The 17,069-nt window shown below is 44.9% G+C and overlaps 1 protein-coding gene across 3 annotated transcripts in view; it reads right to left on the bottom strand.

The window, feature by feature from the left end:
• The window catches only part of DEPTOR (DEP domain containing MTOR interacting protein), a 78,298-nt gene extending 75,044 nt beyond the window's left edge, over nt 1-3,254 (bottom strand). For 2 of the 3 annotated variants that reach the window (XM_082479091.1, XM_082479089.1), the window contains exon 1: nt 2,926-3,113. In XM_082479091.1, coding sequence (XP_082335217.1) covers nt 2,926-3,011 — 86 coding nt within the window. In that variant the 5' untranslated portion in view covers nt 3,012-3,113. Of the gene's footprint in view, nt 1-2,925; nt 3,114-3,214 lie in introns of those variants that run through there. The other variant, XM_082479090.1, reaches the window with a different exon arrangement.
• Nucleotides 3,255-17,069: the final 13,815 nt, after the last annotated feature.

The following is a 17,069-nucleotide window of genomic DNA, read 5'->3' as shown; positions in this document are numbered from 1 at the left end:
GTGCCAGCAGCCAGCTCCCCGGGTGCCAGCAGCCATGGCACACACCGGGCCAGAGCCTCCTGACCTTGCAAAGGAGAAACACAGATCACAAGCAACCGAGGGACAGTGTCAAGAAAGAAAAAGCTCTATGGCCTCCTGCTCTCCCTCCCCTAGCCAGCATGCATTTGCTTGGGGAGGGGAAGGGGGCACAGGGCTTCCATCCCCACCGCCGGCACTGCCAGCGTGTGAAGCCTGGCTCACCAAGGTGATGCTCAGATGACTTCAGCCCTCACTGCATGAGGAGGTCTCTGCCAGAGAGGGATGGATGAGCAGCAAACAGGCCACAGGAACGGGGACCATGAGGCAATGCGTGAGGCAAGACGGGCAATAGGAACTTTGTAAAGAATTTAAATCAAGCAGCTCTCGTAAGTATTTGAGTTTAGACACGTGCGCTGTTTGGTTTAGTGCAAGAGTGCTTTAAATACCTACATTTGGTTGGGTTTATGTAAGCAACACCACGCTCACAGTTTCATTTTACGTTTTTATTCCTAAGTTATGCATTCATCTCGCAGTATGCAACACTCGCTCGTATGCACTTTCACCCAAATACGCACATAATCACCTGTCCAGTTGCATCGCTCCTGCTGGGGGCTTATCTTGTGTTTGTAAGCATCACTAAGAATAGAGTACAGTACGTTTCCTTGAGTGCATGTGTGTGCTGGTTTTCTATCATCTGTTTGCCTGCCCAAAGGCTGCTGAGATAGCCTGTCTTTGATCCTGAAAACCCTCCACGTTTCCATTCAGCCTTAACAATTGCACACTTATCTTGGACAGGAAAAGGGAAACTTTAAATGCAGGGTTGGCTAAAATTTGTCTACCGGCCAGTTTTCTATCGCAGATTTTATGGCTTTTATTGTCTGCAAAACTGAAGAAAACTAACCCTTTGCATAGAGTATCCCAACAAACAGAACAAAGCTAACAAAAAACAAGGTGAAGAAAGACAATTTTGGGTGCAGTTTCACAGGATGGTTCCAGCTGACCCAAGAGCTCACTGCTGCCAAAACGGGAGATCTCACTGCTTCTCCACTACCTCATCTTCTTGCTCCTTGCTCCACATTCCCACTATCTATCTCCTGTGGGTTCTGGCAGTTAACAGATCAGAAAACTAACCTACCCCCAAAACACCGCATTGGATCTGCTCCAAAGAAGTGCAAGAAGTCCCGGAGCAGGCACGAGGGAGGAGGTGGGACTACACAGCCGGGAGTGGGGTGTAGCAGAAGGCTCAAGGGGAGAGCGGATCTCCCTGTTCAGCAGTAGCTAGACGTGCAGGCTGAGCTGTTCATGAAACCACAGTCCAAGGAGATCTAGGACACTTCCTACAGATTTGCAAAGGAATGCTCATAGGTTACTTCACGGGATGGGGAATAATTATTTTGTATCTCTAGATAATCCTGCCCAAAAATACCACCATGTTTCATTACCTTAATAACTAACACATGTCATCCTTGACTGTGACACTAATGAGGTGATTGTAGGGGCCAGATTTGTTGAAGTTTCCTCAGTCTTCTCCTTAGGGAAAGACTGCAAAGCTTGTGCTTTTATGTTTAACTATGAAGTATATAGAACGACTAAATAGGATCTTAATAGAGATTTTGTATTAGCCTTCAATCTTCAGTTTCTTGTGAGATAAATTAGGAACAGCAGGATTCCTATCAGGTACCTGGACGAACAACCCGGCGCTAGGTTCACCACGCAGAGCCTGCGTGCTGGTGCACCCTGTCACCTTTAGTTTCCCTTCAGGCTACTTTGAAGAGGAATCTCCAGCTTGGAGCAGACACTGGTGTGTACAGGAGCCAGACTACTAAAACAAGGTTTACTCCCCAAATATGGGTATCACTGGTGTGCATCACAGGGTCCTTATCATTTGGATGCAACCAGTAACAATGTCAGTGTCTGTACTAGCAGCAATGATGGCACCTCTCAAATCAAGCAACATTTCTATCATTTTGCAGTGTGTCCAGCATTTGAGCAGAAAGTTCAAAGAAAATTCAAGCAAAAACTGCTGGGAAAATACTTCTACAATCTCTTTCTAGTTACACATGTAACACACAATAATAATAAGATTTTTCTTCCTGAATCACAAGATGTTCCATCAACAAGGCAAAAGCCTTAAAATTTCTTTTTCTCCTCTGCAGCGTATGGGTACAGATGGCACACTAAATACATCGCAGAAATTAAAAATTAACTGAGTCAGGCATTTTTGTTAACGGTTTCTGTGCTGCAATGCAACTCCAGTCGCGCAGCGCTGTTAATTACTGCCGGTGCCGACAGTAGGGATCCCCATCCATCTGTTGGGACCAGCTGATGCAAAATACAAACCGAGCCCGTGGAAGCGGGAGCGGCCCCGCGGGTCACCGCCCGCCGCCGCCGCCGGAGCCGGGGCGCACACGGGGGGTCGGGGCGGGAGCGGTTCTCTGCGCTCCGCGGGTTTCTGGCGGCAGTGCTGAAACACGATTGCTTAGGGTTTGTTTGGGTTTGGGTTTGGGTTTTTTAAGCTTTAAAGACGCAACTCTCCTTCTCGATCGCTTGATCCCTTCAGGGATCCAGCAGCCTTACCCCATGACGCCTCCAAACCCACGCAGGGCAGCGAAGGTGCCCGGGGCAGAAGACCCCCGAGGCGGTGACTTACCTCCCCGGGCTAGCAGCGTCGGCTGCCACCTTCCTCCCCGCCTTCGCCCCCCCACCCCCCACCCCCCGCTGCGGAAAGCGGGGCCGGAGCCCGGGGCCGCGCTGGAAGCAGGGCAGGTGCTGCGGTGGAAGGCAAAGCCCGAGAGGACAGACCGTCGCCCCCGCCCCGCAGATCCCCCTCCCGCCTTTGGGGGGCTGCTGCTGCTGCTGACCCCCCGGTGCGTGTCCACGGCAAAGCGGGGGTACGGCACCGCTTACCGGAGCTGCTCGCCGGTGAGCAGGACCTCGGCCATGTGCTCCAGCTCCGCCGCTTTCTCCTGCATGCTGCTCATGCCCTCCTCCATCGCCGCCGGCCTGCGGGCACAGCACCGCCGGCTGAAGGGGGGACCGGGGGCACCCGCCGCTCCCCCCCGCTGGGGCCGCGCTGCCCCCGCTGGCAGCTCCGCCGGCCGCCTCCCGCCCGGCCCCGGCGGCTGCAGAGCTTGTCGCCGGGGGTGGAGGAAGGGGGAGGGAGCAGCGGCTGCCGCCCCCCGCCGCTTCGTCTCACCTGAGCGGGACAGGTCACTTTTCCCCTCGGCAGGCTCGGATCTCCCCCACCTACACCCCCCACCCCCCCACCCCCGGTGTTATTGTGTCACAGGCAGGCGGAGAAACACATGGCTGCAGCCGCCGCAGTCGCAGCCGGGCTCGCCGAGGCAGCAGCGTCCCCCCCCGGCTGTCACACGGCAGGGTCGGCGCTGCCTGGCCCCGCGGGAGGGGGCCGGTTCCCCGTCGCCTCCCCTTCTCCGAGGGCCACTCCGCCGCCCCGCCTGCCCACGGAGGGGGGAGAAGGCGGCCGCGCACGGAGGAGCGCAGCGCAGCGCTCCCCTCCCGGGCAAAGTCCCCGCCGCCTGCTTTCAACGCGGGGCCGAAGGGAGAAGTGCGCTGGGGAGAAGCCGGAGCGGCTGTGGGGGGTGCGGGGTGGTGGGCGCTGGGCTGCTGGGGCTGGTGGGATGCTGCTGCCGCCCGCTCAGGTGGTGCGCGCTGCGCCTCAGCACTCATCCTTAGGGATACGGCGTGGGGGGTGGGCACGGAGGGAGCTATTGGTCCGGGTTTTCACCCTCAAAAATCGCTGCTGCTCTCCTACCGTCCTGATTTCTGCTCATCTGGTACCCAGGGGTTGTTTTCAGTCATGGGTCCCCTGCCCACCTCAGCTCTTTGTCTCGGGGTGGCAGTGGATGCAGAATTCCAGAAAGGGCAGAGGAGCATTTCTCCCAGCATTTAGTCTTGGCAATGGGAAGTAAAGTGCAAGGTCGTGAGCACTCTTTGTCAACATTTTTGATGGGGGGAAAAAAACAGCCTTTTTAAAAAAAAAAATCCAAGAGGCATCTCCTGCCGTGGTCCAACCATGGCTTTCATTTACAAACATGTGCAATTAAGATATACCTTGATTGCCTACTCATTGCCTTTATTTCTGCCTGCACATACTCTGTGTGCATGGAAATTGCATATGTTTAAGTGTTTGCAATATTATCATTGATTCAGGACCAAGATGACATTTTCAGAAACAAGAGAAGAACGAAGAGGGAACCAAGTGAACCTAGTGGTAACCAGGCTGCCGACAATGGGCAGGAGGTGGATCTCTGCACAGTCCATAGTACACTTGTGGTATTTATTACCAGAGGAGGCTCTGCATGTAAGAGAGTCCTGACTTGGAGTCAGGGAAAAAATGGACAAGTACTTGGAAAAGAAATCTACAGAGAGTTACTGAGCAGACAGTGGCCACATCCAGCTCAGGAAATTCTCTCTGCTAAAAATAATTGGAAGCTAGGCAAGCACTTGCCAGACGTTTCATATATGCTTTCACTGCTGTTCCCTAAGCATCTGTTTATAGTCACTGAGATGAATACTGGACTAGATGGACCTTTAATTCAACCCAGTATAGCTGTTTTAACAAGCACCTTTGCGGGTCTCATAGAGCACCAGAGACCCATGGATGGCAAAGGAGAAAACCAGAATCTGCCTCATTTCATGCATGGAATGGGCCAGGCAGAGAGGACACAGTACAGCTGTAAACACTTCAGCTTGAGCTTGCTTGCTGTAAATTCAGAAGACATGTTTAATCTGAATACTTGCAAACGCTCTCTAATTGCACTTATAATGCAAACATACAAAGTACAGATTCACAGAGCTGGAAACAAAAAGGGAATTGAAACAACCATCTCATCTGACCTTATCTTTAGGACAAAGAATTTACACAGTACTTTTTATCAAGCACTTTATCACATGACTGAAGGAAAGACAATTTCAAGAGAATGTTATTGTACATTGCAGACCACTTCTGGGCAAGCCCCTGGCTCCATCACCTGTGTTTGGCTGATTCAGCCATTCACCACTGCTAAAAGGGGATACACTGTTCTTCTCAGCTCCAGCAGGACAATCTGCAATGTGTCCTGTGCTAGTTTTCCCACTTTTAGGACCTCTACTTGCTGCAATTCAATTCACTGAACAGTCAGAAGAGTACCAGAAAGTGCAAAGTTTCTTCTGGGCCAGCGAGCAGAGCTGTGCAGATGGCTGCAGGGTCCAACGAGCACCAGAGCTGGCACTGAGGTGGAGTGGGCCTGGGCAGCTTGGAGCAAGCACAAAAGAAGAAGAAGGAGAGGAAAAGGGGGAAGAAGCTGTCTTTGGGCAGTGACACACGATTGGCTTGACTCGGGGTGCTTGTGGAAATGCAGCCTGAAATGCGTACTTTCCTTGCATAGTCTTGCAACTTGGAAAATGCAGGTCAGTGCAATTTCCTGCGCTGAATTATTTAATTATTATGCACAGCCATGTTTGCCTTTGTGCACTGGTATCCCATTTGTAATTTGTTCCACATGTTCACACTGAAATTTCTTACAGTTACAGTGCGCCTAAGAGGAGGGAGTTGGGTATCAGCCACTCCAAGCCTGCTGTGACCCAAAAATGGTTAATTAACATAACCCCAAAGGGTCACATTTCAGCCAAAAGCCAGTAATGAGCTACATAAAATGACCTTTTTAGATGTTTGTAGCTTGTTTGTTTCTAATATACAAAACTTAAGGTCTAGCAAAAGATAAAATTGTCTTGACCCTTCCTCCTACGGTGACACCGGCCACAGAGACTAAGATGCTCCTCTAGGAGGCGGGAAAGCATGTGCAGAGCCTGAAATCCTGACAAGAGAGAGCGACAGCCCTCTGAGGTAACCTCTGGGAAGTGGATTGACTTCTTTTTTATAGATATAGGATGAATTTTAGGAGTTGGTGGCTATTTTAGATATGAATGATACTTGCATTTTACTTTAGCATGGCTGGAGTTAAGTGAGATGAAGGTAGCTCGCTAACAGGAAGGCATTCCTCAGCCAAGAGCGTGACAAATCTTTGAACAAGAGCCCTGGGACACTTTAAAACTCGTCCTCCACAACATCAAGAGAGTAAGAGCCACATAGGTCTGGTGGAGAGTTGGTACCACAGGCATAAGGGGAAGCTTAAGTATCTTCTGGTGACTTTTGATGATGCTGCAAGTTCTCTGGCATGCAGTAAGGAACCCCCAAGGTCATGACACTCTGTGGAACATCATGCATGAATAGGGACATTGTATTAGAGTACTGGTTTTAGAAAACATTCTAGTAATCTGTATAAGCTTTCTTATCTCACTGAGTAAATGCCCAAGTGGTGAAACGCTAAGTGTTTACATAGTGAAATAAGAATATTGTTTTCACTGCTTTAAAGAATATTGCATGTGGCCTACATTTTGACTTGATACATTAATCTCAGATTTGATAAATTAATTCTGTAGTCTCACCAACTAATTTTCTGCAAGCTTATTTTAGCATAAGACATTCACATGAAAAAATTAACAATATTCATATTCACATGAAAAAATTAAGAATATTCATGTGTGTACTTCTCATTTCTCCTATAGCATTGTTCCTGAGTTCAATATAAGGTTGTTTGTCTTTCCTGTGCTGGGATGATCAGAGCTTTCTGAACAGAAAAATGACAGACAAATCGTTAAGGCATTGATCACCTCATGCAAAAGATGGTGAAGCACTTGAGGGAGAAAAGACATTAGCAGGTGAGCTGTTCGATGGGTTAACAGTTTTGTTTTTCCTAACATCTCTTGTATAAGAGCCAGCATTATGTAAACATCCAATTCAAAAACACTTGGTCCCTCTTACTGAGGAAGACAAATGCAAAATAAAGTTTTGGCTTTTAAGTTGGCTTTTCATTTAAGTAGGTCTCGCAACCCTCATGGAAAATGAGCCTGGGGACTTTTTTTCAATATTCCCATGCTTATTTGCAAAGAGAGCTCACTTGTCTTTGTGTTTCGACTGGTTCACTTCCTTAGCACTAGGGGCCTGGCAAGGGGAACCAGAGGAACTACCAGGTATTGTCCGGCCTCCCCTCCTCTTTTCAGGCCATGTACAATAGTGTTTCTCATTCTTGGCAGTGGATAGATTACATTCATTGCTGCTCATTTGCTGCTCCACCTTCAAACAATTTAAGTTGTCTGCTAGAGACTGGTCAGAAGAATCAGTGCTTGTGTGATTCAAAGGACTGAATGCATCTGGCCAAGCTAATTTTAGTCTTGTGATAAACCACAGGAAAAGTTAGTAAGTTTTCAGCAAAAAATGGTATGGTTTAAACTTCTCTTTTTCTATTATAACATCCAAGTTCCTGCAAAAGCCACCATGGTGAGATAACAGGAGGAATTTTTCACAATCTGGCCAACATTTCAGCACTACAGTGAGACTCGTATCTGTTTAGATTCTTACGTTTCAGGCAGCACTGACCTGGTAGTCGTTATAATAGCGAGCTGAAGTGCAGAGAAAAAGTCATTTTGATCCTGAGGTATGCAGAGACAATCTGAAAGGGGCTTTCTAAGCCTGTCCTTACTCAGCTTTTCCATTTTGTGTTAAATGTTCAAACACTCACTGGGCCAGACACAGTGAGATTCTTGTGCAGACTAAAGCAGGCTAAAGCACGGCTAGGAGACGGGTACAGGTTGTAGTGCTTGCTCCTGTGAACAGATAAATATTTTATGGAAAAAAACAGCTTAAATGAGAAAAAAGATCAGAAATTCACATCAGACCAGCAGACCCAATAACTCAAGTTGACAGTATGGTCTGCTAAACCAGCACTTTGCACTACCCAATGCCAGTGGCACCATTTGTTGTATACACTCGAGTGCCTCTACTGATCGATTATACCTGGAACTTTTTCTATTTTCCCTTACTTCATATATTCAGTAGTTTTCTAGTAATTTCTAATTTTGAGCATCACAAAAAGCACCTGTAAAACTGGCAGAAACCTTAATCCTTCAAGATTTTGTATGTATTTCCAGTAGTTCTCTTTTGGTTTGTTTTCACTTTATTTTATTCTGCATTTAACTGACAGCAATGATGAACTCATTCAGCTCATACATTGTGTGTTTAGCCCAGGTTGTAGTCCGGGCCTTTTGTAGTATCCAGCTTAGTGCACGGGCTGGGAGGTGTGAGTCAGCTGGGAAGTCTGACTAAAAGCTGAAAAGGAATCGCTCTCTAAACCACATCTCAAGTATGAAGACACCACCTACTAGCCAAGTGGTAAAAGCCAGCTTCTCAAGCTGTCCCCCAGCTCTGTCTGTGTTAGTGCACTCTGATGTCTGGTTGCGAGATCAAAAAGGTTTGCTTAAACCACTGTGGCTTGAACTGACAGTTTGACGCTGCACTGTAACCAGCCCTGAACACTCAGGCGCTTTCTTTTTTTTCTTCCCTTGGGTGGCAACACCTAAGAGATGAGACTCAGTCTGAGACACTGTTCCTTACTAGTCCTTTGGTACCTATTGCTGCTTCTCAGCCCCAGTTTCTGTTGACTGTTGCTCTTTCCACACTGCCTGTGATGGAGCACACTCTACCTTACGCGATTTGGCTCTTCCGTGCCCTAGAGTGAGCAGCACAGCCAGTGTTTGGGGTGGGTGGTGGGGACAAGCAGGCAATGCGCACGTATCTGTAGATATGTGGTTCTGGTGGCAGGAACAGATGCAAACAGTTTGACAGGATGCCAAACAGCTGCTGCCATGAGATACAGAATCATACTTGCCTATGATTGATGAGGCATTTAATAAAGAAAAACCGTCTTTATCAAACAGTACTCTACAAAGCAGAGGTTTCAGCATTGTCTCCATCCTTAACCACATCACATCCTGTTGTTAGGTGAGGCTGTGTGGCACACAGAGACATCCTATGGCTGAGGAACACGCGCCAGCAAAGCTGCTCCTCCGGCTGACATTGCAATGATGCCACCATTGCTGCGAGAAACACTACAAACCGATGGCATCGCTCAGCTTCACTAGGCTAATCACCACCAGCAGCATCTCTGGCTCGCCTAACTGTGGTCTGTTTACGTCTGTGAAATAAACTGTTTCCAGTGGATATGTGTTTAATCACTCTGCCACCCTGTGGTCCTTTCAAGAATTTAAGTATGAAAATGCCTGTCAGAAAATAGCTGTGAACTGATGCTCGACACAAGAAAAGGACTTAAATGAAAAAAATGGTAATTTTATAAGGGAATATCTTTAGACAATACAATTTTTGCACAGGATTACGAATACAAACATACTTGACTACATCATTAATTTCCCTCCACAATGAACAACAAAACAAACACCCAATCTAGTCAAAATGAAAAATCAAAGCCAGTAAAATACTAGATATGTCAATATTCTCTTTTATGAAAGTGCTTTGCAAGGAAGTGTCTGAGACCTCCTGGGTTGTCAAAACATTTATGGATCTCTTGGAGTGCTGGAGCAATGAGATGAACTCAGCAGAACATGCTTCTAAAATAAGTCAGATAGCACATTGTACTGAGATATAGCAAAATGATTGGATATGACCAGTCCCTTTATTGAACCAAAGAGAAGGTATTTTTGGTGCTACGGGGAACCAGAATTCTTTATGGAGAAAGAGCTTTGCTGCAGCTCTGTGTCAGGGAAAGTGGGTACCAAAGGATCTGGTGGAAGGAGGCACTAACAGACAAAACTGGGATGAAGCAGAAGCATAGCAAGGTTTTCTCAGAAGAATAAATTCCGGTCTTTTGGAATACAGAAACTGGTAACAATATTGCCAAGGCTGAACTGTAGTGGGAACACAGTCCTGCTCTCGAAGTCTCATCAGAAAAAAAAGCATCTGAAAATCAGTCTGTAGTTGTGTCTGGGAAGAAAACTTCACCAAGGTGTATTCACCCAGGGAAGAGGGATGAAATGAGGATAAAAAGGTAGAGGAAAGAGCTGTGAACAGAAAAGGAATGAGGAGAAGAGTCCCACTAAGACCAGAGGTGGGACTTGAGCTGAAGAAAAGAGGGGGAGAGAATCAGGAAGGAAAGAGAAGCTGAAAGGAATACAGCAGCAACAGAGCCAGGCTGAGGTAGGAGGTGGAAGATATAGATTGTCTTTGAGATGTCCCTCAGAGCTTTTCCCCTCTGCATTACATTGTCTTCACAGGGGGATGCTGCCTGTCTCCACAGCAACCAGCCGAGAGACAAGACCTTTCCCCCGTGTCTGCACTGACTCTCCAAATTGTCAGTCTTTAAGTTGTCAGTATAGAGAACTGGCCTGGCAGCATCTCAGGAGACCCACTTACTGCACGTCCCCACCATGGAATAGGATCAGCTACACCTCTGCTTTTCCTGTCACCCAATTTGGCAGACCCCAGCGCCCACTCCCCCAGGAATGGAACTTGCACGAAATTTTTAAAGATTTCTAAGTTTCTTAATTGCCTTTGATGTTTCTGTCATTCAAGTTGTTAAATCTGAGGGGAAAACACATTTAGCTCTTCAAAGAGGGCTTGAAGGCCAGTATCGCCCTTCAGGCCTCACACAGCATCTCTTCTGAAGCAGTTCATGATGACAGCAGCCTCATCATCCACTTACCGAACAATTTCCTGGGGAAAGACAATTCTTTTAGTAAGGTCCATGCCAAAACTGATGACCTAGTCTCCAGCACCTAGAGGGGAGAAGATGAGAGGACAAGGATATCTCCTAACTGTACAAGCAATTAATTTATTTTCTGAGTCAAGAGTTACTGGAGATCTGAGAGGCCAAAACATCTGATGAATGGAAAGTTACTTCTGTTGACCTGGTTATAGCTTACCACATGATGTCAAATTGTTCAGCGTCTCAAGACATTGGTATTACTTGTGATATACTCACCACTAATCATTACTCACAGAGTTGAAAGAAAAAAATTCCAGCCACCCAGCGATCACAATGGAAAAATGTTTGGCCTCATGACAAGCTCCAGTGTTCAGCAGGAGACAAAAACCTACAGATGGTTAGGATCTACACAGAAAAAAAAATATGAAAAATATAATTGATACAGGAACATTCATGCTTTAGGCATAGGCCTTAGTAATACCTGATGAAGGGGGCAGATGGAAATCCTCAGAACAAAGTGTTTCTTGCAGCGATGTCTGCAGAGTTTTTTCCGCCTTCATGTCAGGCAGATGATTTGGGACTAAAAAAGGACATTGTCCTAGAAGGACTCCTAGGTATATTGGGGAGCAGGATGGGAAGGGGATAACCTGTTCATCTAACATTTCAGTGCCAGAAGGAAAGTTGAAAATGACCAAATTGAGCTGTTAATTCTTGGAAGGTTCCAGCCTGAGATCTATTATTCAACATGAACGAGGGTGAGACTAGAAGGCTCTACAAGCAGAAACAAAAGAAACAAATAGAATTTAACAGATTCAGATATTTGTTCTGCAGTTTACAGATCATGCCAACATTGGGTTTTTTGGACAGAATTCTTATGATGTATTCCTTTGTATTGTTGTTTGAATTTTTTCCTGTGTAAGGCTTCTGTTCCTTTTGTTACATGAGCTTTTCCTAGACTGGCCTCTTCATGGTCCTCATCTGAGTTTTCCTTCTGCTATTTTTCACTGTCATTTTCCTGCACCTCTCTACTCCTCCATTGTACACTCTTCGCAAATAGAATTTTTTATGCATCTTCTTGTTGTTTTTTTTATATATATATTTTGCATAATATGGCTATGTTTTTCACATTAATTAATGTATTTATTTATTTTAGATTCATACAGATATTATAGGCATGTAGTTTGCTGGGATATACTCGTAACACTTAGCCCTAGCAATGCCTCAAAAAATAATAGTAGATTAACTGCAAAAAACTTTCTGAGGTTAATACTATGTAAATACTAGTTCAAGAAGTTCAATCAAGTTCACTCAAGAAGTGATACGATATGCTAACTTGCCAGATGACACATATTGATGTTTAGTACGTCAGTATTAAGATCTCCTGACTGAGCCTTGAAATTAACCACAAAACACTCTACACAGTATTTAAAAACAATTCCATTTAATTCCATTTATCTATAGACATTTATTTCCTAGGTACTAATGATAACACTGTTTCATTCAAGTAATTTTAGCAGCAGGTGTATTATGTGATTAAATTTTAGGGCCCGCAGTAAAGTATTACTGTTAATTTTGCCAACTAGCAGCATCAGCTGAGAGTGAGTTACAATTTTTGCTGTGGTAGAAGCACTCTGGAGATCTATCCAGAAAATGTAGATGGAGCAAAAGATTTTCATGGTGTACTCATGCATTAAATGACATGCACGCCTGTCATATACTCTAAATCTAAAAAGTGTCTATAATTGATCTGTTCTTGAAAAAAAAGTCCTGCTCTTTCACGCCAAGGTTAAGAGAAATCATAGCACCTTCCCACCCAGTGCACCAGTGTTTACACTGTGAGGACACACTGTGTAGCCCAACATGTCCTGGCTGACTGGCTGAGACTGGGAGAGGCTATGAATGTAGGCTGGGTACCAGCCTGTTCAGGTTTTACTCCACCTTAGCAGGAATGACATCAGTGTGACATGACCGATCCTCTGGCTTTGTTTGCAATTACATATGCTGTCCTTGCAGACAAATGACGTAACAATGAAACAAGTACCTAAGCGCTAGTTGTCTCATGAGCACTGGGCATCTGGGTTCTTGTTTGTCACAACTGTGTGCTGTGAAATAATCAGTCATTTCCTAACTTGTTGGTGGTGTTTGTGCCCCAGCTATTTTGACACATGCTCTCCAGCTTTGTGCTTGAGTGTTTCTTCTCCACTATTTCCAGCACAGAACCAATTTTACATTACTGAGATACTCCAAGCTATTATATAGTTTAGACAAATATTTAGGTTTGGTTACAACTGTTTATTTTCTCCTAATTTGAATATAACTGTTTTGCATCTCCCTGTTGGCCTATTAAGAATGACAAGACAGCACTTATCCAAGGTAGCAATGAGCTATCTGGTTATTCTACTGATTGGCTGAAATTTTCCCTGTTTGAGTCTTGGACTCATTATCTCCTGCTTTGTGGTGCTTTGTTGGCTGACATCATCAGGTGTGAGGGTTTTACTGGGACATGATAATACAAATTAATCAATGCCTGGAACATAGAATATGCAAGTCACTGCTTTGCTATTTTAGCTATTCATTCAATTATTTTTTTAAAAAAAGTAAAAATATGTCTAACTTAATAACCAACTTCAATGGAGACCAGAAGAGTGTGTGCTCTGGTGATTTAGAGGATCTGAGTTTATTCAGGGTCCTGAGTTCTGACTAAAACCTCAACATTGTGATTAGCAGAGACAAGCACATCTAAGCTTTATGAATTTGTCCAACTCTTCTGTGGATCACACTCATTTTGACTCCTACCTCGTAAGTTCCACAACGTATGGCATAGAAAGGTCTTCTCCCCTGTTATCCATAACTTTCTGTTCTTTTCAGCGGTATTGCCTGGTTCTTACATTTGAGACAGACCAGAAAATCATTATTCAAGACATGTGAGCACTGTGGATTTATACAATGGCACAATTATGTTTTCTGGTTTTGTGGTTTTGTTTTTGTTTTCTTTTTTTTTTCCTTTCTTGTTTTCCTAGGAAGGAAATGTAGCACATTCATTGTAGACAGTTATTCTCCCAGTGTCTCACAGGAGTCTGCGACATGCTGAAACGACATTCAGTGCTCTTGTGCTTTAATTCCAGTCACACCTACAAGTCCAGCTGCCACAGTCACCTTCTCTGTTGAGACACAATGGGCACGTCCACTGGCAGGTATTTCTAGACCATGAAAGATTGTTGTTTAATGGGTGAAAATATAACATACAAGCTGTTTTTAAATATTGCAGATGGCATTTCAGCTGAAAAAAAAAAATCCTTGAACTAAGTTTTGTGAGGCTTTAATCAAACTGAGCCTCTCTTGTGGAATAATCTCCAAGAACCGTTAACTGTGAATTGTGTAATTATCACCAGGCTGATAACATGTTACAAAATCCAACGTTGGCTCTGTGACAGTTTTTCCAGCGCTGGCTTTATTCTCTTTTTACTTTCACAGCTACCTATGTTGTGCTCTGAAGGACATTCAGAAGTTTCTGGTGTGTACATCTTTCTTTGACATTTAAACAACCCATTTCATGTAGCCCAATTTTCTGACTACATTTTACTGTATAACTCCCAAACACTTGAATTGAAATCACACCTGGGAAGTCGTCCTCCTAATGTGCTGCCTGATGACGAGAGCCTGGCACTGGTTATGTGCACTGTTATAACATATGTTATGTTATGTTATGTCATGCTTCATTGTTTTATGTCTTGGTTGTGGAGCTTTGGAGTTATTTGAACTTCCTTTCTTTGATTTGTCACAGCTGCCCTTCATTTATTTTGCTGTTCACATCCTTGCTGTTTGAGTCCTGGGAAACATTATACAGGGCCAGGGACTTCAAAGGCAAGACTATAACAATCCTGAACAATCCATTTTCTGTTTTGCTAACTTCACTCAACATTAGTCAACCAGATTCCATTAACACTAATTTCCATTAACATTAGTCAATTGAAAAACTACACCAAAGCTTATCTTGCTTGAAACTTCATTCCCGCTTCCCCTCCCCAGCCCAGCTGAGGATACAGGCTATTTAGTGGTTCCATCTACTTCTCCTATTACAAGAGGTGTACCAACCGGCTGTACACTTACAGCAGTCACTTAAAGCCTCAAACGTGCACCTGGGGAAACTGACTTCACTTGGTCATCAGTTAAGTTGGGATGGCTGAATTAATTGCTTCCTCCACTATTTCTTCCATTCTGCTACAGGAGATGTCACACGCTCCTGAACCCCTACAGCCCATCATACCAGCTCAAAGTGAAAAGAGTACTCATTTACGATACCACAATTGCAGAGCAAATAAAAAATCCTACAGCATCATTATAAAGTAATTTCAGGATCCTATCAAGCTCCCTTACCATAGCATGCATTTCCTTACAAATTGACAGCAACATTGATAGTTCAGCATCTCCTCATTTTCTCTGTAATCCAAATTCATCACGATTCATCTGTATTTCAGGAAACTAACTTCATGAGTTCCTACACAAACTACTTTTTGTCAGTTAGGTCACTGCTCTAGAGCATTCTCAGTGAAAACAGAAGCATAATGCAAGTTGTTTCCTGAGAAATGAGACATGTTTCCTATAGATTTACGTTTAGAGGAAAGGGACCTGGGGGTCCTGGTGGACAGCAGGATGACCATGAGCCAGCACTGTGCCCTTGTGGCCAAGAAGGCCAATGGCATCCTGGGCTGTATTAGAAGGGGGGTGGTTAGCAGATCGAGAGAGGTCCTCCTTCCCCTCTACTCTGCCCTGGTGAGACCGCATCTGGAATATTGTGTCCAGTTCTGGGCCCCTCAGTTCAAGAAGGACAGAGAGCTGCTGGAGAGAGTCCAGCGTAGGGCAACTAAGATGATTAAGGGAGTGGAGCATCTCCCTTATGAGGAAAGACTGAGGGAGCTGGGTCTCTTTAGTTTGGAGAAGAGGAGACTGAGGGGTGATCTTATTAGCGTTTATAAATATATAAAGGGGGAATGTCATGAGGATGGAGCCAGGCTCTTCTCAGTGGCGACCAGTGATAGGACAAGGGGTAATGGATTCAAGCTGGAACACAAGAGGTTCCACTTAAATTTGAGAAGAAACTTCTTCTCAGTGAGGGTGACAGAGCACTGGAACAGGCTGCCCAGGGAGGTTGTGGAGTCTCCTTCTCTGGAGACATTCAAAACTCGCCTGGACACCTTCCTGTGCAACCTCGTCTAGGTGTTCCTGCTCCGACAGGGGGATTGGACTAGATGATCTTTTGAGGTCCCTTCCAATCCCTAGCATACTGTGATACTGTGATACGTCCATGTTTTTGCTGATAGGCCAGTTGGCTGCTGCCTCTTAGAATGGATCAGAGCTGTTTTCCCCTAAGTAGGGGCTCCAATATATTGCCCAGCTGCTGATTTCCACAAAACTTCTAGGAACTTTACCTGCCAAATTCACCTGAACTTGAATAGCATCTTCCAAAGTGGTAAGTGACGGACAGGTAGAGAAAGATGGCAGGCAACACAAGCATATATGTCTCAGCTCCTTAGGAAACAAGATAAAAAGCACCTACAACCAGAACTACTTGGATAAACAAAAGCAGCTGGAAAAATTAATAACTATTACAAATGTTCCTGACCACAGATCAGTGCCAACTCCTGAATAACATTCAGTGATTTTCCTCTCATTGGGTTTTTGTTATGTAGCAGAGCTCTTAAGATACCAACTCCATGAATTCATGCCTTCGATTCAGTTCCTTGGCTACATCAGAATCTCTTTTTTTTATTCCACAGAATCAAAAGGAGAAAGGAGTAGAAGCAGTCATGCAAGGTCATTGGAAAAATATACAAATTAAGGTATAAATTAAACCCAGCATAATTAAGCTGCTATTTAAACAGTTAGTGACTGTGTGAGCATTTACATGGTAGAACAGTGATTTTCTGGTTTACCTTTAAGGTGTGCAGGAAAAGATTTACATTAAAGCAAAATGTAACCATCTCAAATAAGGCTGTACACATACCAGTTTGCACCTACCCATTAGTAGAAACTAGCCAAAGTCAGAGTGCCTCAGGTTTCCTGTGTACACAGTGACTGTATTTCCCAGTTCCGATAACTGAAATAAAACAAGAAAATATGATAGATGGCTGAGTCTGTGAACAAGCCACTGCACATGTGACAAAGGTAACTGCCTCATTACTTCAGTCGGCTTTCTCCAAGACCGATTGCCTCGCTGGCGCCACTTGGGGAAAGGACCTTCTGAAGGCAGAAGGTGCCTGACTCAGTCACATATAACAGCAGTTGCTGTCTGCTGGGTGCGTACCAAACTGAGCTAGCTCCGTCCCATCGGCTCCTGCATTTGATTCCAACACAAAGGTGCTACGACCTCCTTGTCTGGGTCATTTGGTGCAGGTTTACACACAGAACAGAGAGACTCTGCAAGCGCATACACACAATTTAGGAGTGATGTACTTTGAAAAGGTAAAATTTACTTGTAAAAGGTAGAATGTA

Source organism: Vanellus vanellus, assembly GCF_965231255.1.
Source record: "Vanellus vanellus genome assembly, chromosome: 2".
In the NCBI taxonomy this organism is placed as follows: Eukaryota; Metazoa; Chordata; class Aves; order Charadriiformes; family Charadriidae; genus Vanellus; species Vanellus vanellus.
The sequence above is the reverse complement of the archived record's forward strand: the minus strand, read 5'-3'. Positions and strand labels throughout refer to the sequence as shown.